Source organism: Mirounga leonina, unplaced genomic scaffold (assembly GCF_011800145.1).
Source record: "Mirounga leonina isolate KUSES-001 unplaced genomic scaffold, KU_Mleo_1.0 Mir_127, whole genome shotgun sequence".
Lineage (NCBI taxonomy): Eukaryota > Metazoa > Chordata > Mammalia > Carnivora > Phocidae > Mirounga > Mirounga leonina.
This window is the reverse complement of record NW_023270316.1, coordinates 13,504,128-13,528,379: the sequence shown is the minus strand read 5'-3', so window position 1 is coordinate 13,528,379 and position 24,252 is coordinate 13,504,128. Positions and strand designations below refer to the sequence as shown.

The window sequence follows — 24,252 nt, the reverse complement described above, 5'->3', positions numbered from 1 at the left end:
TTCATTTGTGGAAAATCATCATGCTTGTGAAGGATTTAGGAGTCCTTACAGTTTGTTTTTGATCAAGCAAGGGGATCAACATCTGAGTTGGTGAAAAAAGTTGGAATACACATTCGCAGAACGGAATCTTTGTGTTAGGAGACAGCAGGGTGTTTTGCTGGTTAAGCCTCCTGACTTGTGAGGCACAACATTATCTAGCATTTCTTGGGGGTCTCTGTATTAGTTCCTCAGGCTGCTGTAACAAGTAGCACCAACTAGGTGGCTGGGGACTACAGAAACTTATTCTGTCACCGTTTTAGAGGCTGGAAGTCTGAAATTAAGGAGCATCTGCACCACCATGCTCCCTCCAAAGAACTAGGGAAGGACCTATTCCAGGCCTCTCTCCCAGCTTCTGGTCATTTCAGACATTCCTTGGCTTAGAGATGGGCAGCTTCTCCCTGTGTCTGTTCACATCATCCTCCCCCTATGCATGTTTCTCCCTGTGCCTAAATATTTCCTTTTTTAAAGATTTTATTTATTTATTTATTTGAGAGAGAGAGAGAGAAAAAAAAACAGCATGAGAGGAGAGGGTCAGAAGGAGAAGCAGACTCCCCGCTGAGCCGGGAGCCTGATGCGGGGCTCGATCCCAGGACTCCGGGATCATGACCTGAGCCGAAGGCAGTCGCTTAACCAACTGAGCCACCCAGCTGCCCTAAATACTTCCTTTTTATAAGGACGCCAGTCTTACTGGATTAAGGCCCACCCTAATGACCTTCTCTGAACCTAATTATCTCTGTAAAGACTCTATTCCCAAATAAAATCACATTCTAGGTACCGGGGCTTATCCTTCGGGGATGACACAATGCAGCCCCGTAAAATTGAGTCTCCAGTATCAGCTCCGTAATGTCCATTTTCACACAAGGCTGCTCATTCTGTTCTAAACACCTCTTTCATAAGTTGGGCCAAAAAATTGTTACCCATAGCTCTTCCACTGACCACGAGGGACAGTGGAGAGGGGTACACTTTTTAGTCACTTGGGGCCAGAATTGAGTCCTGGCTGACTCTGACGTGGCCTTGGAAAGTACCTTCAAAGCCCTCCGAGCCTCATTTTCCTTACCTTTACATTCCCTTTAAATACCTTTAAATTACCAAAGCTGTAATAAGATACTGTGTTTCCAGAATGCTTTTCAAGGTGTGATACAAACGTTCTCTTGGATTTCTAGTCCGCAGCCTCGGACGCTGGGCTCTGCCATTTCTACCTGTATGATCCTGGGAGGTTATTTGCCCCTGTGTGCCCCCCTTTCATCCCATCAAATGAGAACATTAGCAGTACCACTGTTAAGATCTTGTATTGAAGATTAGAGTATAATCTACAGAAAGCACTCTGAGGCTGCCTGGTACGTGATATGCACACTGTTACATAAGCCTTAGCTATTTTTGTTGAGGGTGGGACCACGTCTTAGTACCCGGTGCGTAATTCCATCCCAGGCCCTGGCACAGAGCAGATGCTCCCAAAATGTTTGTCGAATGAATAAAGGAAGGGAGACCACAGGAGCAGGCCCGCACCTCGGCCGTGTAGCAGCTCAGCTCCTACCCCAGCAGGCAGCGCGGCAGGCAAGCGAGCCCCTGTGCCTACATCTTCCCAGGCCGTGTCTTCCCGAACGAAGTGCAGCTTCCTTCTGCTGTGGTCTGGTGGGCTGGCCAGGCCCGCGCCACCAGGAACTGCAAACCAGCCTGAGAGAAGTGTTCCCTTCTTGTGGGGCTAAAAATGAACGCACTCTTGAAAGGACACTCTATCTTTCCATCTCCTGCCTGAGCTTCTTAGCCAATCTTCCTCTGCTCCCTGGTGTCTTTCCTCGCCTTCCTCCCCTTGCTGCCCACTCCTCCCCCGTGCGCCCGTGCATTCCTCACCCACCCTTCTCCCACCTCCGAGAAGCCTTCCCAGCTCCAACACCAGGAACCAGGGCACTCTGGCTGTGTTTCAAGTATATTTATAATCAGGTGTGATGTGCAAAATATTTTAAGATAAATACCTCCGGACGCGCAGGGAGCAGGGAGACAACACCAGAGCTGGGTTGTGCGGGATTTAACAGTTTGATTCTAGGGAGTGTATGGGGGAGCGGTGCTAGGATTCAGGGGCGTGGCCAGAGCGACCAGAGAAGTGGGGAAAACACCTGAAAACGCCACAAGCTTGGGACAGCGGCTGCTTTCTAACCGGGACACGAGTACTTCCTGTCTTTGGAGAAAAGGCACAGCTGTTCAGGAGCGTCTCCCCTAAACACCAGCCATTGAGGCTGATGGTCTATCCGTGTCCCAGTTCCAGGAAGACCTCAGTGGCGGTAGGTGATTCACTGCTCGGTTTACGGATCAGACTGAAAAAGACTATCTGATAACAGAAGATGTATAGTGACATTTTATGTCTTTGGAAAAATGTCACTTATTTAAAAAGTGGCCAGCTTCTGGAAGCACTAACAACCAGTGAGAATAAAAATGACAGCCAGCATTTACTGAGCATTTACTTTGTTCCAGGTGCTGTGAAGGCCTTTCTAAGGCTTCAGGAATTTAACTCCCACAGAGTGATTGTGAATGAGTCTGGCTTGTTTTAATTTTCCAAATGGCCAAGTCTTCCTCCCTACCCATCTCCCCCTCCACATACATCCAACTGGATAATCTGAAGTCAGTAAAGCATCCGACTCTTGATTTCAGCTAAGGTCATGATCTTAGAGTCATGAGATTGAGCCCCTTGTGGGGCTCCACACTGGGCATGGATCCTGCTTAAGGTTCTCTCTCCCTCTCCCCCTGCCCCTTCTCCTGTTGGCTCTCTCTCTCTCTCTCTAATATATATATACGGCTTGGCACATAGAAGGGGATCAATAAGATTTGTCAATGAGAAGAAAGGACAATCATTTGGTGCCCTCTGTGTAAGGGTCCTTGTACTTCTGGGCTTTGAGGAGAAGGTATAATAAATAGACTAGAAACATGTGCCCTTCCCCACAGGAAAATTCCTACTGCTGTGATATTAATATTTCATAGAGCTTCTGTTTCACCCATGGCCATGGCAATGCACACATTTATGAACGTGATGTTAGGAAATCTAGACCCTGAAATCAAACAACCGCTAACCTGGTTTTGTGTTAATGTTGATATTTTCTCACAATCCACACTCACCAAAGTACCTCTGTGACAAAAGACATTCACCTTCCAGTCAGATAAAATTATTTTCAAATGAAGCATCTGATGCCCAGAAATCAGTTTCCTTAAATCTCTCAAGAATGCAGGGGCAATTTTTAGTGTCACTGATTTATCTTAGTTGGCACATTTTCAGTTAACATCTGAACTGAAAAGACCAGTAAAAACAGGATGTGGCTCCTGAATTAAATATGACAAACAGCTCTTTCCAATCACAAGACAAAAATGGTGCAAGAAATTAAAACTGCATAGGGAACCAAAATCCATTAAAAAATAAAGATTTAAATATGCTTTGAAATGGCAAACTACAATCAACCCTCTTTTTCTCTCTTCCTCGTTTATCAGTTTTTATGTTTTGCCTACCTAAAATGGTTATAAAATTAGGTCCTAATTGCACTCACCACTAGTGCTTGAAGGAGTAAGGCAGTTGTCACAATGAAGGAAACCATCAACAAGACAAAAAAGGCAACCTACTGTATGGGAGAAGATATTGGCAAATGAACTATCCAAAATATATAGGAAACCTATACAACTCAATACCAAAAATAATAATAATAATAATAATCCAATTTAGAAATGGGCAGAGGACCGGAATAGATATTTTTTCTATAGAAGACATACAGATGGCTAACAGACACATGAAAAGATACTCAACATCAGTCATCATCAGGGAAGTGCAAATTAAAACCATGATGAGATATCACCTCACACCTGTCAGAATGGCTAAAATCAAAAGCACGAAAAACAGGTATTGGTTAGGATGTGGAGAAGAGGAACCCTCTGACACTGTTGGTGGGAATGCAAACTGGTGCAGCCCCTGTGGAAAACAGTATGGAGTTTCCTTAAAAAACTAAAAATAGAATTACCATATGATCCAATAATTCTACTACTGGGTTTTTATCCAAAGAAAACAAAAACACAAATTCAAAAAGATATATGCACCCCTATGTTTGCTGTAGCATTATTTACAATAGCCAAGTTATGGAAACAACCCAGTGTCAATTGATATGTGAATGGATAAAGAAGATGTGGTGTAGACATACAACGAACTATTACTCAGCCATAAAAAAGAATGAAATCTTGTCATTTGCAACAACATGGATGGACCTAGAGGGTATCATGCCAAGTAAAATAATTCAGTCACAGGGAAATACCATACCATTTCACCAATATGTGGAATTCAAGAAACGAAAGGAAGGAAGGAAGGAAAGAAAGAAAGACAAGAAAAACAGATTCTTAAATACAGAGAAAAAATGTGATTGTCAGTGGGGGGTGGGGGGATGGGTGAAACAGGGGATTAAGAGTACCCTTACCATGATGAGCACTGAGTATGTACAGAAGTGTTGAATCACTATATTGTACCCCTGAAACTAATATTAACACTGTATATTCATTATTTTTCAATTTAAAAATTAAAAACTAAAAATTAAAAAAAAAGGAAACAAGGAAGGGGGCAGTTGCATGAGTCCCAAATCTATTCACAAAGTGCTGGTGATGGCCCTAAGGTGCCCCCAGCCCTCTATTGATAACAAATGACCCTAAATGCATTATCTAGAGATGGGAAAACCCAGAAGCACTCTCTAAGGAAGGTAAAAGCATTAGCACTGGGGGAGGGCTCTGGGGGTCACCCCACAGTCCGGGTGCCGCAGTGGAATGACAGGTAATGCTGGTTCAGGTGGTTTTCTGGGTGGCTCAGTCGTTAAGCGTCTGCCTTCGGCTCAGGTCATGATCCCAGGGTCCTGGGATCGAGTCCCACATCGGGCTCCCTGCTCAGCGGGGAGCCTGCTTCTCCCTGTCCCACTCTCCCTGCTTGTGTTCCCTCTCTCGCTATGTCTCTCTCTGTCAAATAAATAAATAAAATCTTTAAAAAATAAATAAAAAAGGAAGAAAAAGCAAACTCAACTACAGTTCCCACTATCACTTGGGCCAGTCATCTACTCAATGTGCTTCAGACGTCCTCCTCTCCCCCACGCCCCCATAGCTGTGCACTCGTTGGCAGTGGGGAAAATTGGAAGTGTTGGTTACTGCCTATCAGCATTTGTGATTTTTCCCTAGTTTCCCCATCTGGCCACTTCTCCAATCTTCCTTAGATCTTCCTACACGTTTCCTCCATCCCGTGGGAGCAGGAAATAAAGGAACACTCCCCAGAAAAGGGAAGATCAGATCGTAAATATGCCCTTTTTAATCTGTCTTTAATAAGTACAGATTTTATGCTCTTGACCAAAAGAGTATTGCATACAACATGAGTTGTACTATAAATTGAACTAAATTACTAATAAACAGAAAGAGCTTATTTTAAATTCATACATAATATTGATGATCCGGGCAACTGTTCATTTTGATGGAAGTTCTGGTTATCATTTGCTTGTAGCGATTCCCTGAATTCAGTTTCCTCTAATTCCAAAGTCCTGATGTGGTTGTATTTTATTTGCTCTATTATGTAGTTGGAACTAATAATACAAGGAGCTCATGTGGTTCAATTAGTTTATTTAAATTCAAAAGAAGCTTAAAAGCCTAATCTGTCACTTGCCTTGGAGTACAGCTATATCAGCTGCATAGTTAATGTTATAAATTAGGCCCTGATGTGAGTAACCATTTTATTCCCCTACACTTTTACTTGCCCATATCCTTCCGGAAATGTGCTGCAGAAGGAAGAGAAGGTTCAGGCCAAATGTTCAACTCAGCCTTTTGCCACCTGACTTAAACCCATAAAAATGATAGACCAATATAAATCTGCTGCCCTGGTCAAATCGAGGCCTTTCTTTCCCACCCTCCCTCCACTCTGAAAAAACTTGAGAGTTTCTGAAACTCACCCAGCCAGTTCAGTCCCTTAGAAATGTCTGCTGGACAACTTACATGTCACGAGGGCCAAAACGGTGGTCTGTTTGATTGAATTTCTCACTTTCAAGCTGCGTACACTGTAGGTACTTAATAAATTCTCCTAGACTTCATCAATTTTGACTTAATTCGCCACTTCTGCTGGTGTGCCCCATGCCTCGTCTGTCACGTAACTTCTCAACTATTCTCAGAATGTGCCCGGGCTGTTGCCAGCTAAGTGTCTGGTGTCACTCTTTACTGTAACCGTTGGTAGAAGTAGCCTTCCCCTTTCACTAGATTAGGAACATTCAAGAGGAAAGAGATGTGGAATTGACAATGTAGAACAATGTTTCCCAAGCAACTTCTGCTGTCTCTCGAGCTGTCACAGCCAGCAGAAGGAGCCGAGATATGGGAATATGAACGCACCCATTCGACAGATGAGAAAATTGAGACACAGACCATTATAATGATTGGTAAAAGTTCGCATAACCATTTGGGGATGAAGCCACAACCAGAATTCCAGGATTTTCCCACTGGAATGCTTACTTGCTTTAACGTCTAGATGAGTCATGCCATGCCCATCAGCGTGGTCAGGTTTGAGCAGGAAAAATATCAAAGCGAACCAGATCTGAGGCTCTTCTGAAGAGAGAAATGGCCAGTGTTGGCACTGATTGTGAGAATAAGAGTAGCAGAGGGTTAAAGAGCTTCATAGCTCCTGGAAGCACGGAGTTAGAGAAACCGAACGAGGATTAGAGAGGTGATTTTTAATACCATTTCTTTTTCTCTACTATGCAGCGAAGGTGTTATTAGTAAGAGTGATGATGAGGATGAGAATGGTAAGAGTAATCATATCAAAATCTTACGGAGGCCTCACCGTGTGCCAGAAACTGTTCAAACACTTCACGGGCATGAACTCTTCGTCTGTACCAAAAGTCTAGAGGGAGGAACTCCTGCTGTCCCCGTCTTGGGGACAGCTGGAGGCCAGAGAGTCCCATGGCAAGAACAGCAAAGCTGGATTCGGAGCCAGAGCAGTCCAGGGAAAGAGTCTGTTCCCTTTACCACGAGTGCAAACCGCTTCTCCAAGAGAGGTTCCAAGACAGACCAGGTCTCAGGAATGTAACTCCAGGACGAGAATTTGTCGTCCCATCGGGAGCTCGTTAAGCTGGTCTCACGTGTATGGGATGCAGAGGAAGCTGAGAGCCTCTTCCATGGCCAGCTTTGGGGTCCAAGGCAGACTCCTGGACTCAAAGGACCCCTGCAGGCCACTCTCAGAGCACATACATCTGCCACCAGTCACCAGAGTCGGCACTTGTCCTTCCAGAGCCTGGCCTGCTCACTCTGAAACACTATTGTGTACTGAAAACGGGGAGTGTCCAAGACCCAAATGCAAGAGGCGAAATTCAGTAGGTCAGACGGTGACCCCAAACCTCAACTGGGATTACTCTCCCCCAGAAGGACCTGTTTTAGAGCCTGCTGATCAATGACTCAGCCCACACCAAGACCCAATTCAAATTACCCCCAAGTGATACATGCAGCAGGGGCCTAGGAACTGTTTGAATTGTACATCCTATAAAATCCATACCTTTTCCCATGGAAAATGAGTAGGATATATTCTGTCGGCAATTCCTGTAGGCAAAAATTCCTGTTGTGAATCACTTTAACAATCTCCTAATTAATCTGTTTTCTTTTCGGCGTCCATGTTTTAATTGACTTTTTCAATTAGGAGCATACTAGAAAAAGATTCTAAAAATTACTTGTTTTAAAATAAGCATTTAGAAAATCTCATTTTCCAATTATGTTTCCCCCCCTCACACCGACCTGATTCTGAAATCTTTTCTTAGCCACGGCTGAATTTATTCGATCCCACGCCATGGAATGTAATGGCCGTGTAATTCTGATGGCTCCGATCTGTTGTCCTGCCAAGTACAGATTCCAGTTTAGCATCTTTCCACATTCCGGTGAGAATCGACATGGGTCCTCTGTATTCGAATCTTCCATGGTCGCTTACTTTAATAAACTTAATTCGGCTTGACATTTTTACTTCTAACCAATACTCCCTAATCTAAAATTCCTGGAATAGAGATTATTTTTGAAGGTAGAATAAACTGCACAAATTCTGTGTAGATGCTGGCAGAATTCTGCTTTTGTTTTTAAATAAGTGGTCTCCAAACAATGCAAACTATAATAAAAGTAGAGAGAGTAGTAAATAAAAGTAGTATGAAATCGAATAGTCAGAGTACAATTTTGCATGTAGTTAGCATAAAACGATGCTCTGCTCCTGCTTAAAAACTCCGTGGCAATGAAGTTCAAACCCCTCACCCTGGCTCCGGTCTGCTCCTGTTTGCTGTCTCCTCACCCCTGCTCCGACGTGCATGCCCTCTGTACTCCAGCCTCGGGAAACTTCATGCATGACCCCTGATGTTACATTCACCTAGCACATTCTCCTCTCACGTTCTGTTCCTCTCGTTCTCATTGTGTGTTCTCTTCCCTCAACACACACACACACACACACACACAGAGGCACCACTCACTCACTCCCTTGCCATGTTCCTTCTTATCCTTTGGGTCCCAGTTTAAATGTCACTTCTTCAGCATCCTTCCCTGACCCACCACCCTCTCTCACCATTCTCCTCAGAACACATAACACAATTTATAATTGTACATTTATCTGTGTCGTCCTTTGGTTAAATGGTGCCATGCCTGGCACACACATGGTAAGATCTTCTAGCCTGAAAGTGCACCAAGGACAATGGTGAGTATGATCCAGACCACTTGTGGTCTCCATACCCCCAGGGGTGAGCAAAGCACCGGAAGGCCTGATGTCCTCAGGAGTTTGATCCCCACATTGGCCCCTTGGATGGGCCCATCTGCCTGCCTTCGCCTGGGCTCCTGTGTCTCATTTCCAGAAGACTCTCCACATGGACTCCGCCATGGCACCCTCCCATCCCCATCCCACAGAAACCATGCAGTGCTCTTCTCTAGAGGCCGGACCCTACTTCTTTCACTTCCCCAGACACAGTGTTTAACCAAGAACTAAAAAGGAGGGAGAGTTGAAGTAAAACAAAAAACAATCCTAGAGGCCACAGGAAGACTTTTCCAAGACATTTTTATTTTTATTTCTTGGACTAAAATCGGGAGACACCACTTTGGATGCCGCTGTGTGTTTTACAATGATCTACAGAGACGCTGTACATTTCTGCACACTGCCCTCTCCCTTTTGGTTATGACAACTTGCTATGATAATCAGCAGTTTTTGTGTGATGATTCATATCCTGACAAATCTTACGCCTTCACAAAAACTTCCTTACAAATTGTTTACTGTGTCAGATAGCTCATTATATTTTGACAGTTGCTTTTCCTTTAGGATTTTAGAATCCTGGAGGATCCTTTACTAAAACTCTGCCTAGATTTTCCCGGTTCTTGAATTAGTATGCCTCAAACATCCATGGTGCAACATACTTCACAATATTAATACTAGATTGAACTCTGGTGCAGGGCTGCTTATTTATTTTTTATTATTTTTTAAGATTTTATTTTTTTATTTGAGAGAGTGAGAGCAAGAGCACGAGTTGGGGGGGAGGGGCCAAGGGAGAGGGAGAAGCAGACTCCCCGCTGAGCAGGGAGCCTGACCTGGGGCTCCATCCCAGGACCCTGAGATCATGACCTGGGCCACCCAGGCACCCCAGGTCTGTTTCTTTAAATATGCATACTTGCAGAAATACCCCAGAGACCTGAAAATAATTTTAAATATAAGATACTTGAATAAGTATAATTAAGTAGCTTTCATCATGTTTTAAAGTAAAACTCCGTTCTACGGAAGAAACAAAAAGCCATAGAATGCAACTAAATCTGTGATCTGCACGTCCTGTAAACAAAATATCATATACAAATATTTTCTCCTTCTTTGGTAATATTAACAACATTTACTCAGTGCTTACTATGTACCAAGCGTATGTACCTCTAAACTTTGTGCATATACTAATTCATTGAATCCCACAACAGCCCTTAGAGAAAGCACAATTCATGGTTTTTGTTGTACAGATTAAAAAAAAAAAACAAAACTGATGCACAAGAAATTCAAGTAGTTTGCTCAAAGTTACACAGATAGGAAAGAGCAGACCAAGTTATGTGCCCAGGAGTCTGCCTCCAGAGCCTGTGAGCTTAACCATTTCTCCATCCCCCTACAGAGGGATAGACCCAGGCAAATAATCTTTTTCCATTCGCAAATTCTCATATATATTTTACTATATTTTAAATTGTGTTATGCATCCCTATTATTATATATATGCACCCGTATTATCTTATCAAGGATAGCACTAGATTTTTATCTTTCCTAGATTTTAATTATTGCTAATAAATAGCTTGGTGTAGTGATGTAATTGAGTCAGGTCGACGTGAATTTAGAATCTAGCTCTACCGCTTACCGATTATATGACCTCGGAAAAGTTCCTTAATATTTCTGAGCCCATTTGCTATTTTGTGAGATAGGTACCCTTATAGCTGTTGTAAGGGGAAAATGAGATAACCATGTATAGATTGTCTGGCACGTAGGTGATCAATAATATGCCTTACTCCAAGTATGTAAGTAAGGACACTAGGAAATTGCATTAATTCTCATGAAAAAGAAGGTTCCATCAATAAATTACTAATTCAATGCTGTAAATCATGTTCTCTTGGCTGAACATAGTTTATACAGTTCCTTAAGTGTCCCAATTGTATCAAAAGATAATAGCATTTACAAGAAAACCATATTTTTCTAGCGTAATCGAAAGTTTTACATGTAGCTACAAAGGATTACGTTAGAAGACTAGTGAATCAAAGGGACGGTTATATGAATGAGCAAAAATGAAGAGCCAAACTGGTAGAAGTGTGACATTTCACAGATTCCATCACCATTGTATGGAACTCTCCTTCCCCAATCCCCTCATTAGGACGAGCTGTATGTTTGTGCACACAGGCCTATATGGTTATCTTGTATACCTGAGCCTTTCTGGGTGTCAGCCTCCAGGTGAAGTGATGGTTCCTAAAGAGGGTGTGGGTTGAGGTTGTCAGAGAGAAGTCCGGGGTGCATACTTTCTGTACGAGAAATGTCATTCTGTTTAATCCTCTCCCACCCGGGCTGATGGTCCATAGCTACGTCTTGTATCCCATGAACCACCTCCCATCATAGATGATAAGAGTATATTTGGGCACTTGGCCTACACGCACCCAATCCAGAGACTGGCCACACACCTGTGTTGTAGGAGCTGACCCAATACGCACGCTTCTTGGAGATTTGATTTTAGCAAACTCAGCAATTGTCAAGGGAGAACATCACAAAACAAAGAGCAAAGGAAAGTTAGGATAAAAACTATCTCCCCGGGCGCCTAGGTGGCTCAGTTGGTTAAGCAACTGCCTTCGGCTCAGGTCATGATCCTGGAGTCCCTGGATCGAGTCCCGCATCGGGCTCCCTGCTCGACAGGGAGTCTGCTTCTCCTTCTGACCCTCCCGACCCTCCCCCCTCTCATGCTCTCTCTCTCTCAGTCTCTCTCTCAAATAAATAAATAAAATCTTAAAAAAAAAAAAAAAAAAACTATCTCCCCAAAACTGCAGAGACAAGTAGATGGAGAGAGAAAGAGAGAGATTCCTAGGCCTTTTGGATTTAGATTATTTTTCATTGTGGTTCCAGTTTACCTGTGTCTTTATAACAGACCTTCCAATGGTTGCCCCGGGATGGCTTTTTCACACATAGGAAGCTGCAGGACACATTCAAACTATGAGCTTGCGACTAAGGAGACATACTGACCCGGATGCCTGGGTGGCTCAGTCGGTTAAGCATCTGCCTTCGGCTCAGGTCATGATCCCAGGGTCCTGGGATCGAGCCCCGCATCGGGCTCCCTGCTCCGCGGGGAGCCTGCTTCTCCCTCTGCCTCTGTCTCTCTCTCTCTCTGTCTCTCATGAATAAATAAATAAAATCTTTAAAAAAAAAAAAAAAAGAGGAGACATACTGACCTATAACCACTGTTACAGAATTTTATTAACAGAAATGGGACCAATTCCTTTTGATGTTCCCAGTACCTGCCTGTGTCCTACCTGCAGAGGGTGACACGACCTCTAATGCTAACAGTAGAGCCTCAGAACAGCATCGGTTGATGAGCCCAGACCACAGGGACCAAGCCTGCCACTGACATCTGCCCTTCTCCACCGCGGCAGGGGAAGGTTCACGCTGGAGAGGGGCTTACACTGTCAAAAGTGCAGCTGACATTTGCGGGAAACGGAGGGAGAACTCCAGATGTTTAGAATTAGGATGACTATAAACAAATTTGTCTCCCCAGATCCACTACGCTTGCCATTTAAAATTATTTTTATATCTGGTAAACAAACCCATATTCTCTTTTCTTGGTTGCAAATAGACTAATTCTTTAGGGAATGATAATACTCACACTGGTTAGCACAGTCTGCTCTTCTTTCTCCAGGAATTGCATAATTCACACATCAACATGATTCTCTCAATCAGTAATTTTGAAAACTTGGGAATTCAGTATGAACACTCCATTTGCAACTATTCTTCGAGACTGGCTTTATGCACACCTGTCACCTAATTAATTTTTTTCACTGTGCCGACTTTAACGTCAAAATATTACTTTAGCCATAAACACTCTTCACTGTGTCATATCGTGACATTAAATTTGATACAACTGTCATGGGAGTGGGGCAGGGACATGGGGTAACAGCTTTTGTGTACCAAACTAATTAGCTGCAGGTAATTATCTGAGTTTATGCCTGGAATTTTCACTAATGCATCTATTACTAAGAAATATCCACTCCTATAGGACCATTGTCTCTTCTTCAATGATTTGGACTAGGGGTATCTTCAGCCAATCTGGAACATGCATTTCAAGAAGTTCTTATTACTGTCCCCACTGCACAAATTCGGCACGTCATCATTCATTTTTGGTTATCACCCCAGCATGCACAAACCAACATAGAGCAAGTTCAAAGAGTCCTTTTGATAAGTCCCCATAAAAATGCTCCTCTGGTTGCCTTCCACACCGCCTAGAAGGGTCTGCCTTTACTCCTAGCACTCAGGTTTCTTTAGAGTCTGTTGTCAGAGTTGGAATCCATTAGACAGAACAAGGGCAAAAAAATCTCAGGAAGCTTCTCTGCTGAACAGGTTTGAGCAAGGTTGATAATCATCTAATGCCTGATTCAAGGCTGTTGTACGTTCCAGCATGCGTGCGCATGCGCACGCACACGCACACATGCACACACTCGCACGCACGCACAGGATCCTTACCTTTGTATACGTGGAGCAATTGTGAAATGGTTGACAATAGATGACGGCTACTCCTAACAGTCCTAAAACCAAAACATTCGTTTTACAGGGCCGTTGTTCAAGAGAGAACTGCAAGTATCTTCATCCTCCAACACATTTAAAAACTCAACTAGAAATTAATGGGAGGAACAATTTGATCCAGCAAAAAACTGCTGCCGCGATGCTTGCCCAGCAGATGCAATTTATGTTTCCAGGAACCCCACTTCATCCAGTGGTGAGTACGTCGCATCTAATGATGGGCTTGATGATTAAAGTGTTGGTACACGCAGGGCCACATTGACCTAAAATGGCCTCCCCCCCACTTTGTCTCTGGCTACAATTAAAGCGAATAGCTTTGGAGCTAAATGGATGCTGAAAATAGGGCTTTTGAAATTACTTAAATGGAAAAAATGTGTGTGGACACAGTAGGCAAAGACAGTTCCTAAGCGGTACCTGGGAAATCTGTGTCCCTCCAACTCTTGCTCACCGGTAAACTCCGCGTTGGAACCATCTTAGAATGGAAAGAGTTCTGCATTTTCATGTAGCGTGTGAAGTGATGATCCATGTAAAAAGGAGGCGTCGATGCCTATCATATTGTTAGCAACTTAGCAGATAGTTTCGTTCATTGGCATCATTTTATAGGGTGAGCGAAGTGAGAGACCGGAGAAGTTAAGTGATTTACCCAGTGTCATGCAGCTAATAAGCAGGTGGGGCTGGCACTGGGGCTCAAGACATCCTGAGCGGGGCGCTCTCCACAGTCAGTTCCCCCCGGGAGTCCCACAGCATCCCCAGAGAAGGCTGTCCGAGCCACGCACGCCCACCCTCTCTCTGAGGCCGGCCAAGGGTGTGGCGGCTGTGACCAGGGCCACAGGATTAAATGCTCAAGGGAGTTCAGTCTTTGAATACGTATTGTGTCATATTTTCTCCCTGATTTCAGTGTTTGAAAGTACTTCCTTAAAGGTCTGGGAATTGTTTTAGGAACAAGGCCCTGGGGAAAAGGAGTGCATTTGGCTTGAGGGGATTTCATTTACATTGGTGAATTATTTGTCAAAAACAAGCGAATTTTTTTTTTAAAGAAACAAAGCCAGTAAAGTGAGCAAAATTTGCTTTTATAAAGAAGTACATACACAAAAGACTATTATTTAAAAATTAGTCTTTATTGTGTGAAAAGTCTATGTTACTGAAAGCTGCTAAATTAAAAAGGATAGCTACCCCTGAGATGTACTTGTGATGAGATGGGGAGGGTGGGAACGGCCGGAAGAAGGAGAGAATCCGGGCAGATGGTTAACAGTTCTGCTTGTCTCCAGGTTTCTGCTCAGCAATGGTGGCACAAAGTAGCCAGGGCCCAGCTCTGCCCAGAGTTAAAAAAAAAAAAAAAAGTACCAGGTGCAGAGGGCTCCACCGTAAATGAGATACAGTCTTTTGGGAGTAGACAGAGTCATGAGACAGGCAAAGTAAGATTCAGGCACAGGGAATTATGATTTTGAATGAGGCAGGAAATGCTGCTTGGAGGAGGTCCCAAATAAGTATATCCCAAAGGATGAGTATATCCCAAAGGATGCGTAGGGGGGAGCCTAGATATAAGGAGAGCATAGACAGAGATCTGAATACATTTCACACCGTATAGAGGCATTTAAGTGGATCTATTTAAAACCACACACATGTATAATTTATGGTTCTCTATTGATATATGTGTATAAATTATTTTATTAAATTACCTACAGCTAAAATAATTTTTATTCATATTAAATAATGTCTGTAGGAATAAATTTAGAACCACCAAGGTCAACATAGTAACACTGCATTATGTGTCTGTCTCACTCATTTTAATCATTCACTTCTTTTTTATTTAGAATTCATAAAGATTGACCCTGGTACTTAATAATGGCAGTGTTAATAAGAAAAGTCCATTCCCATTGTTAACTATTAGTTGAACTTCTTTTTGGAAGTTATATTTATGTATTGTCTCAAATATTAATTAGAAGTTAATAACCACAATTCGTCTATGAAAAAGGAATTGTACATTTAAATATTTCAATAGATGTTTTAAATCCCAAGAAATCCCAGAATAAGAAATGTGATGCACTTAAAAATCATCAACTCTACAAACAAATAACTTCAGAGTCTCAGGAATGAATTAGTGACCTAGTACAGTATAATGGGCCAAATAACAGCCCTGGAAGGTACAGGGAACGTGTAAATGTCACCTTATAAGGAAACCAGGTCTTTGCAGCTATGAGGAAGTTGGGCATCTTGAGATGGGACAGTGCTCCTGGATTAAATGCAATCACAAGGAGCCTTATGAGAGAGAGGTAGGGGGAGAGTGGGCACATGTGGAAGAGGAGAGGGACAATGTGCCCGTAGAGGCAGAGACAGGTGGTGAGGCCAGAAACCAGAGAATGCCAACAGCCACCAGAAGACAGAAGAGAAGAGGAATAGATTCTTCCCTGGAGCCTCCAGAGGGAGCATGAAATGCCAATACCTTGATTTGGTCCCGGTGAAACGGATTTCAGGCTTCTGGCCTTCAGAAAAATGCAAGGATAAATTTGTGTTGTTGTAAGTTGCCAAGTTTATGGCAGTTTGTCAGACTGGCCACAAGAAATGAATAACACATGGGAGTTGCTTAAGACAAACACACTGATAAACACAGAGTAGCAGGTACCACTCCATTTTAGGTCTCCTTCTAGGCTAACCTTCTCTAAAGAACTATGGATTTTTCCACTCCCTCCTAACTTCCATCTACCCTAAACCTAGTCCCTTGATTATCTCACCAGTGACCTCTGTATTGCTAAACCAGTGGTCTCTTTTGTCTTCACTGTGTTCGTTTGACCTCTTAGCCATATTCAACCCACATAATCAATCTCTCCTTTGCGGAACACTCCTTTCCTCTCTAATCTGTCTTCCTCCCTGGGAAAAGGCTGGAGATGTTGCCCATTGTGTTCCTCTACTATATGTGGAGGCTGCTGCACATGGAGGTTCCTGGCACTGGACGTTTCCTTCATGGATCTCATCCATTCCCATGGCTGTAAATCATATGTAAGCTGCGAACTCCCCAGTACATGTTTCCAGTCCTCTCCTCGGAGCCCCGAGTTTGCGTATCTAACTTCCTACTGGACTCATCTTTAAATTGCTCACAGGAACCTGACATGTTCAAGCCCAAATGTTCCCATTTCAGTAAATGCAACCAGCAGTTTCAAAACCAAAATTAAGCAGATTCTCTCACATCCAGTTCATCAGCAAGTGCTATCATATCTGCTTTCAAGTCTGTTTCCTTCTCCACCTCCCTAAACCTGCATCTGAGCCTCCATCAATCTTTTATTCAAATATTTCCTTTCTAATCTGTCAGTTTCCACTCTTGCTTTATTCCAGTGTATTCTGCATACAGCAACCAGAGGAATATTTGTAACACCTAAAGGCATCATATCACTCCCTTACTTAAGACCCATCAGTGCTCTCCCATTTCATTAGAGACAAAGCCTAAACATTAACCATGACTATACTCTAGAATGTCATCCGTGGGCTGGTCCCCACCAGCTCACCAACTCATCAGGGGCCACTCTTTCTGTATTCACTGGAACCAAACTGAACTTTCAGTTCTGTGAACACACAAAGCTCTTGCTTGCCTCATGGTCTTTGCTCTTGCTGGAAGTACCCTGCTGCTCTTCACATGTTAACTTCATCTTATCCAGAAGGACTCCGTATGCATCCCCTGTGACCCACCACCAATCTCCATCACAACCAATGAGGCCTCCTGATTTCTGCTTATCCATAAAAATAAATTGTAATTTTGTTTGTTCTTTCTCATTAGGGTTTAAGTTCAATAAATATGCACACAGTGGTCTGTACCAAAAAATACTCAGTGAATGAAAACACAAATCGTTCTTTCCTCTCATAACTCTTCTGTCTCAAATTCACCATATTTTAAAAGTCCCCTTCAGTTTTTCCTCCTGGCAGTTTTTCTCTCCCCAGTTCCTAGTAGGATATAACAGTAATTCTTTTTTTCCTTTCCTTCCTCACACACTGCACCCCCCATCCAACGCACAGCCTTTGTGTGTACACTCAAGGTAAAGAAGTGGGTGGTTAGACCTAATAAATGATTTTAGTAATACTGCCGGGTACAAAATCAATACACAGAAATCTGTCATGTTTCTATACACTAATAATGAACTATCAGAAAAATTAAGAAAAAAAATCCCATTTACAACTTCATCAAAAAGAATAAAATACCTAGGAATAGACTGAACCAGGGAGGTAAAAGGCCTCGTACACTGAAAATTTTAAGATATTGATGACAAAAATTGAAGAAGACAGAACTAAGTGGAAAGATATTTCATGCTCATGGATTAGAAGGATTAATATTATCAAAATAGCCATACTACCCTAAGTGATCTACAGATTCAAATAATCCCTATCAAAATTCCAATGGGTTTTTTCACAGAACTAGAACAAATAACCATAAAATTTGTATGGAATCACAAAAGACGCTGAATAGCCAAAGAAATCTTGAGAAAGAAGAACAAAGCTGGAGGCATCATGCTGTCTGATTTCAAACTATATTACAAAGCTGTAGTAATCAAAACTGTATAATATTGGCATAAAAACAGACACATAGATCAATATAACAGAATAGAGAGCCCAGAAACAAACTCACTCACATATAGTCAATTAATTTACAATAAAGGAGCCAAGAATATATAATGGGAAAAGTCTCTTCAATGAATAGTACAGGGAAAACTGAGCAGCTACATGCAAAAGAAGGAAACTGGACCACTATCTTATGCCACGCACAAAAATTAACTCAAAATGGATTAAAGACTTGAGTGTAAGATCTGAAACCATTAAACTCCTTTCCTAAAAAAAAAACAAACAAAAAACATAGGTGGTGACATCAGTCTTGGTGATGATTTTCGGGGTTTGATAACAAAAGCAAAGTCAACAAAAGCAAAAATCAACAAGTGGGACTGCTTCCAACTAAAAAGTTTCTGTCCAGCAAAAGAAACCATCAGCAAAATGAAAAGGCAGTGTATGGAATGGGAGAAAATATTTGCAAATTATATATCCGATAAGGGGTTAACATCCAAAAATATAGTAAGAATTCATAAAATAGAATAGCAAACAAACAAAATCCTCTGCCCATTTTTTAAATGGGCAGAAGATCTGAATAGGCATTTTTCCAAAGAAGACATACAGATGGCCAACAGGTACATGAAAAGCTGCTCAACAGTACTCATCGTCAGGGAAATGCAAATAAAGATCACTGTAAATCACCTCACTTCGGGGCACCTGGGTAGCTCAGTCAGTTAAGCATCAGACATTGGTTTTCAGCTCAAGTCATGATGTCAGGGTGACATGGAGCCCTGTGTTGGGCTCTGTGCTCAGTGGGGAGTCTGCTTGAAGATTCTCTCCCCCTGCTCCTCCCCTGACTTACGCATACGCACACACGTGCTCTCTCTCTCTCTCTCAAGTAAATAAGCCTTTAAAAAAAAAAGATACCACCTCACATCTGTTAGAATGGTGTTATCAAAAAGATAAGAGGTAACAAGTATGGCCAGGAGGTGGAGAAAAGGAAATCCATTGCATTGGGAATGTAAGTTGGTGCAGTCACTGTGGAAAAGAGCATAGAGGTTTCTCAAAAAAATTAAAAATAGAACTACCATATGATCCATCAATTCCACTTCTGGGTATTTATCCAAAGAAAATGAAAACACTAACTTGAAAAAATATCTGCACCCCTATGTTCGTTGCAGCATTATTTACAATAGCCAAGATACGGCAACAACCCGAGTGTCTGTCAGTGGATGAATGGATAAAGAAGTTGTGGCATATACATACAATGAAATATCATTCAGCCATTTTAAAAAAGGAAATCTTGTCATCTGCAACAACGTGAATGGACCACGAGGGCATTATATTAAGTGAAATAAGTCAGACAGAAAAAAACAAGTACTATATGATCTCACTTATACATAGAATCTGGAAAAAAAAACAAACAAACTCATAGAGACAGATAGAAAGATTGGTGGTTGCCAGAAGCAGGGCAAGGGGGCTGGCAAAATGGGTAGAGGGGGTCATAAGGTACAATCTTCCAGTTATTCAAAAAAAGTAATTCATGAGGACGGTAATATTCAGCATGGAGACTACAGTTAAGAATACTGTATTGCATAGTTGAAAGTTGCTAAGAGAGTAAATCTTAAATGTTCTCATCACAAAAAGGCAAATTCTGTACCTCCATATGGTGATGGATGGTAATGACTTACTCTAGCAATCATTTCACAATATATACAAATATCGATCATTACATCATACACCTGAAACTAATATAATGTTGCATGTCAGTTATACCTCAATTTAAAAAAAAAAAAGAAAAAGAAAAAGAAGTGGGGGTGGGTAGGCTTTAGTAGGATAGAGATTTAAGAGCCTATACAACCCAGTCCTCAGGGACAAGGTCTTGCATTGAGTATTCTGCCTTCCAGAGATGCTTCTGGAAGTAAAGAGAGGAGGCTTAAGGGGATGCCATGTTTTAAGCCTTTCAGTTTGAGTGCCAAATACCTACCCTTTGAAGTCAAAGCTTTCTAAATGTATGAACTCTCACGCTCCTGTTTTAAAAAGTCAACTGACTAAATTTTAGAGCCATAAAATACCTCAGGCCACTTAGTCATTACTGCTCAGCACTGATCCTTCCTTGCCACTACAAAGTATCAAAGAACCCGTGCTGAATGTGTGTGTGTGTGTGTGTGAGAGGGGGGGGGGGGAGGCAGAGAGGTCTTTGAACCTGGATCTACTGGTATAATATACTGAGAAAGAAGACTAGCAGGTGAGAAGCTGAAGAGAGAAACACAGGAATGTGGAATGAAGTCCAGAGATGAGAAATAGCAAGGCCAGTATTTCAGAAGCCATTTTCGTCCAGAAGACGCCACAGCTTTGTCCTCCAGCCACTCTAGCTGCAGCTGGTTCTGAGAGATGATCAAGGACCCGGTGGATCCCATCTCAGACAGCCTGGCAGCAGGCCTTGTACAGAAACCATGGGGCCGAGGCTCCCGGGAGCGAGCTGGTGTGGCCCCCGGGACAAGAATCATTCGGAGGTGCGGCTCTTCTCTTTTCTTAGCTGCAGCTAAGAACTGAATTCAGACGTGAGGACATGGTGTCAGCCTGGACTCTACTTGCGGAGCTTAATTTCAGTGCAGGATCTGGGACCCACTGTGCCGGGGCAGTCGCTCTCCAGAGCGCTGGTTGGAACAGCCTCGCCCCTCCCATCTGGAGGAGGCCTTGGCTGATGGTGGGACACAGCTCTCCACCAGCACTCTGGCCTCACACTCAAAGACATCAGCACAGCTCGGGGCTTTGCCCTCTTCTGTTTTAAGAAATTACCAGCAAAATCTAGGGAATGCAGAGAAATGGAAATAGCCCCAGACTGGGAAGTCAGGAGTCCCGGGCGCTTTGCCCTGACTCTGCCTCAGCGGCACTGACCTTGCATGATCCATTTGGTCTATACTCTAAATTGCTTTCACCCGTAAGTTCTCACGGCCACCCTTGGCCTTCACGGATATTGAGAAGGTTAAAGAAGACAAGGTGTGGGAGAGCGGTTTGAACACTGGGAACCCTTCGGAGGCATAAGGTATTACTGTCAACCGTAATAATAAGAGTCCCCATCTCTGAAGATGAGGGTAACTTTACTTTTTACTCATTACCTTCAATGAAAAACACTCAAAGAGAGAGAAAATACCTCACTGAATCTATCTTCCTAAGACCTATACAGTTTTAACTTTCAACTGCACATGGAACAATGTATTTTCCCAGCCCACATTTCAAAAAAGAGAAGACATTTACTATCATTTAATAATCATTAATAGAGTTTATACCTCTGTACTCACATTTCTATGCTGATTATATTCCTATTCTAGACACAATGGGCCATTTGGGGGAAAAACTTTATTACTGCAGGTTTTACACTACCGATGAGAGCTGTTATTTACTGAGTTCTGACCATGGGAAGGGGGGAGAACTAATACCTGATTTGGCCCAACTCTTGAAGCTAAGCTTAAGGTTTTATGTCCCGTCTGCTGCTGAGAAAACTAAACCCCGGCGAGGTTAACTCACTGCCCAGGATAAAAGTTAACTGGCAGAGCTCTGGATTTGAATTCAGATCGCTCTCAGTCTAAAACCTGTGGTTTTATTTGTAAATAATACTCTCCCCGAGCCCTGTTAGAGCTATCATTAGTAAAACAAACTGCAACATCCATTTTAGATCATTAAATTAGATGAACAAGTAACGTACATTTTGGAAAGCACGCTCTTCCTAATTGTAATAGATTTGCTGATAGGCGAAAAGGTTTCAGGAAATGAGTTTTGAGGTTCTGACATCCTATTGACAGTCAGGGTACAAGCTGTATGTCACCACACAGACCCTGACTTCAAATGATCCATGGGAGGGAGGGCTGGGGGTGTGGGGGAGAGCTCTTTTCTTTCAGTGTTTACTTTGATAATTGGTCTCTGGGTTAAATTACACATTTAGTACAAGTGTTTTAATACTTACTTTCACAAACTGGGCCACACATCAGATCATGTAGTAAATTTTTTTAAATGCAAATTTCAAGGCCTCTGCCTAGACCTATTGAGTCTGGCCATATCTCTATTTAAGAAATTCCCCACAGGCATTTCTGATATAGCTAGTGTTTGAATCACTGATCTGTTGTGATTTATGACCTTTCAGGGTGGATTTTTTTTTTCTTTAATTCTAACATTATATAGTCATACCATTCAAATCACTTGGCTTTCTTTCAAGAGCGCTAACTTATAAAAGCTATGGTTCCTGAAAACCACAACTTTCTGTAATTATGGCTCAAATGGGTTGAAAATGGAAAACATACACATATAAAATTTTGGAGAAAAAAATTCCTAACTGCCATCTATTTCCCATGTTGAGACCTCATGTTGCAACTCTGTCCCAAAGTGAATTTTATGTCTGAGCCATAAAGATCTAAGAGCCCCCCCATGGGAGGGCTACGGCAGCACTCACAGACCATTAGAATCACCTCTTGTGGCCCCCAGACACTCCAGTAAAGACTTCCAGACTCTCTGAGAACTCCCTGCACATACTTTCAATATTTCACTGTTTTCTAACATGAGCATTCATAAGAGATATTTTTCCGTTATTGCTGTCAACAAAAAATTTGTTTAATAAACATAGATTGTTATTTTTCCCATATGTTCAACAACTCATTCAGAGCCATAAATAGAAAACAAGAATGTTACTCACAATGTATAAATAGCAGAGTAGCGTGACAGGGCCAATGGCAGGGTTCGGTATTAGAAAATTACATTAACACGTGATTGCAAATATCTGCACACTGGTCCTAAAAATAAAGAAGGTAAAAGTCATCCAATCACTAAAAAAGCAAGCAACCAACAAAAACCGTTCAGGTACAATTCAGGGTAAAATTTATTCTAAGAAAAATTTTAGCATCTTCAATTGTTAACATTGGTTCTAGAAGAGTGAGGCAAAGTTCCTTGTTCTCATATTATTTCCTTTCCGAGGGGCATATTTTTAGGCGGGGCTTTTAAAAATAATCATCCCCTCAACCCCTTAGTATATTTCTTCTTGTCTGTGGACTTCTCTAAATAAGGTACGGAATGCCTTTATCACTGCTGTGCAGATTTTGACCTAGGAAACCAAACTAAATTTTAATGGCTGGTTGAAAAATTGGCCAACTGAAAAGTTCATGCTCTTCCATTCAAGGGAAGGTTAGATCTAAACATGGTTGAGCTGGACCATGAAATAGCAGGTCTCTATGAACATTGCCTACAAACATTGGGTACTTGCATGCTAGTGAGGGGCTATGGGAACATGCTGGTGAGTCTGAGCAAATACAACCCCAAATAATCCCCGCTTTTTGTGAATGTACAAACTCGATCAACTGGAAAATCAGGCGCTATTCAAGGTTTTTCTTTATTCATTTCCTTTTTGAGATCCACGGAGGAGAAATGAGAGATTTTGAGTCAGCATTCCACAGGTTTTACTCCCTTACCAACATTCAGTGTTTGGAATGATGAGCAATTATAGTGAGAATTATTATTTTCTTTTCTTGAGACTGCCTTCATAGAATTAAAAGTTTAACCTGTCCTCTGTAATTAGGTTTCTACAATGTTCTCCCATGATTTTTTGTATGGTTTTAGGAAGAGAGGATCTATATGGATTTCATTTTTATTAAGCAAAACAAAACAGGGAAGTTTAATGAACTTTCTCAGATACTGATTTACGCAACTGACACAAAGAGTCTTATCTATAATGAGTGAGTTTTGCTCAAATGACACTTGCTGGTGATTTTTTTAAAAGTTTTATTCTAAAGAAATCTTTGTCCTGTGTTGTCTTCCTTTAACAGCCCACTTTTCCTGTAGGTCCCGCCATAGGGACAAATACGGCGATTAGCTTTGCTCCTTACTTAGCACCTGTAACCCCTGGAGTTGGGTTAGTCCCAACGGAAATTCTACCCACCACACCTGTTATTGTTCCCGGAAGTCCGCCCGTCACTGTCCCGGGCTCAACTGCAACTCAGAAACTTCTCAGGACTGACAAACTGGAGGTACTTCAATTATATCTGTGATAAGAGATGCATTTGTGGTAGAAGTGTACTTCTGTGTAAGTGAACGCTTATAAGATATTCATTCAGTCTTGCAAAACAGCCACGTGCACACAACACACGTTCATCTAAGCACCATGCATTCGTACTTCTATGGTTTCAATTTAAGGCAGAGTATAAAGGAAATTAGTCTGTAGGAAAAGAATTAGCTTAGTACAAACAAAATTCACCCGTGGGGAATGTGTGTTCAGGGGCAAAATATTTAACAACCAGTAGAACTATGAATCAGTCACTGTGCAGGCCATAGAATGGCTCCAGAAGGCCTCCAGATGCTTGGCATTAACCTCTGATGGATCCTGGAAAGGTCTGAGAATGGGCAAGTCAGAGGCCCAGCAG

The 24,252-nt window shown here is 42.2% G+C and overlaps 1 protein-coding gene across 5 annotated transcripts in view; it reads left to right on the top strand.

Annotated features, from left to right (window-relative positions):
* The window catches only part of MBNL2 (muscleblind like splicing regulator 2), a 156,056-nt gene that overhangs the window by 87,764 nt on the left and 44,040 nt on the right, over window positions 1-24,252 (top strand). For all 5 annotated transcript variants that reach the window (XM_035003163.1, XM_035003159.1, XM_035003161.1 and 2 more), the window contains 2 exons: window positions 13,350-13,514; window positions 23,659-23,859. In XM_035003163.1, coding sequence (XP_034859054.1) covers window positions 13,350-13,514; window positions 23,659-23,859 — 366 coding nt within the window. The remainder of the gene's footprint in view (window positions 1-13,349; window positions 13,515-23,658; window positions 23,860-24,252) is intronic.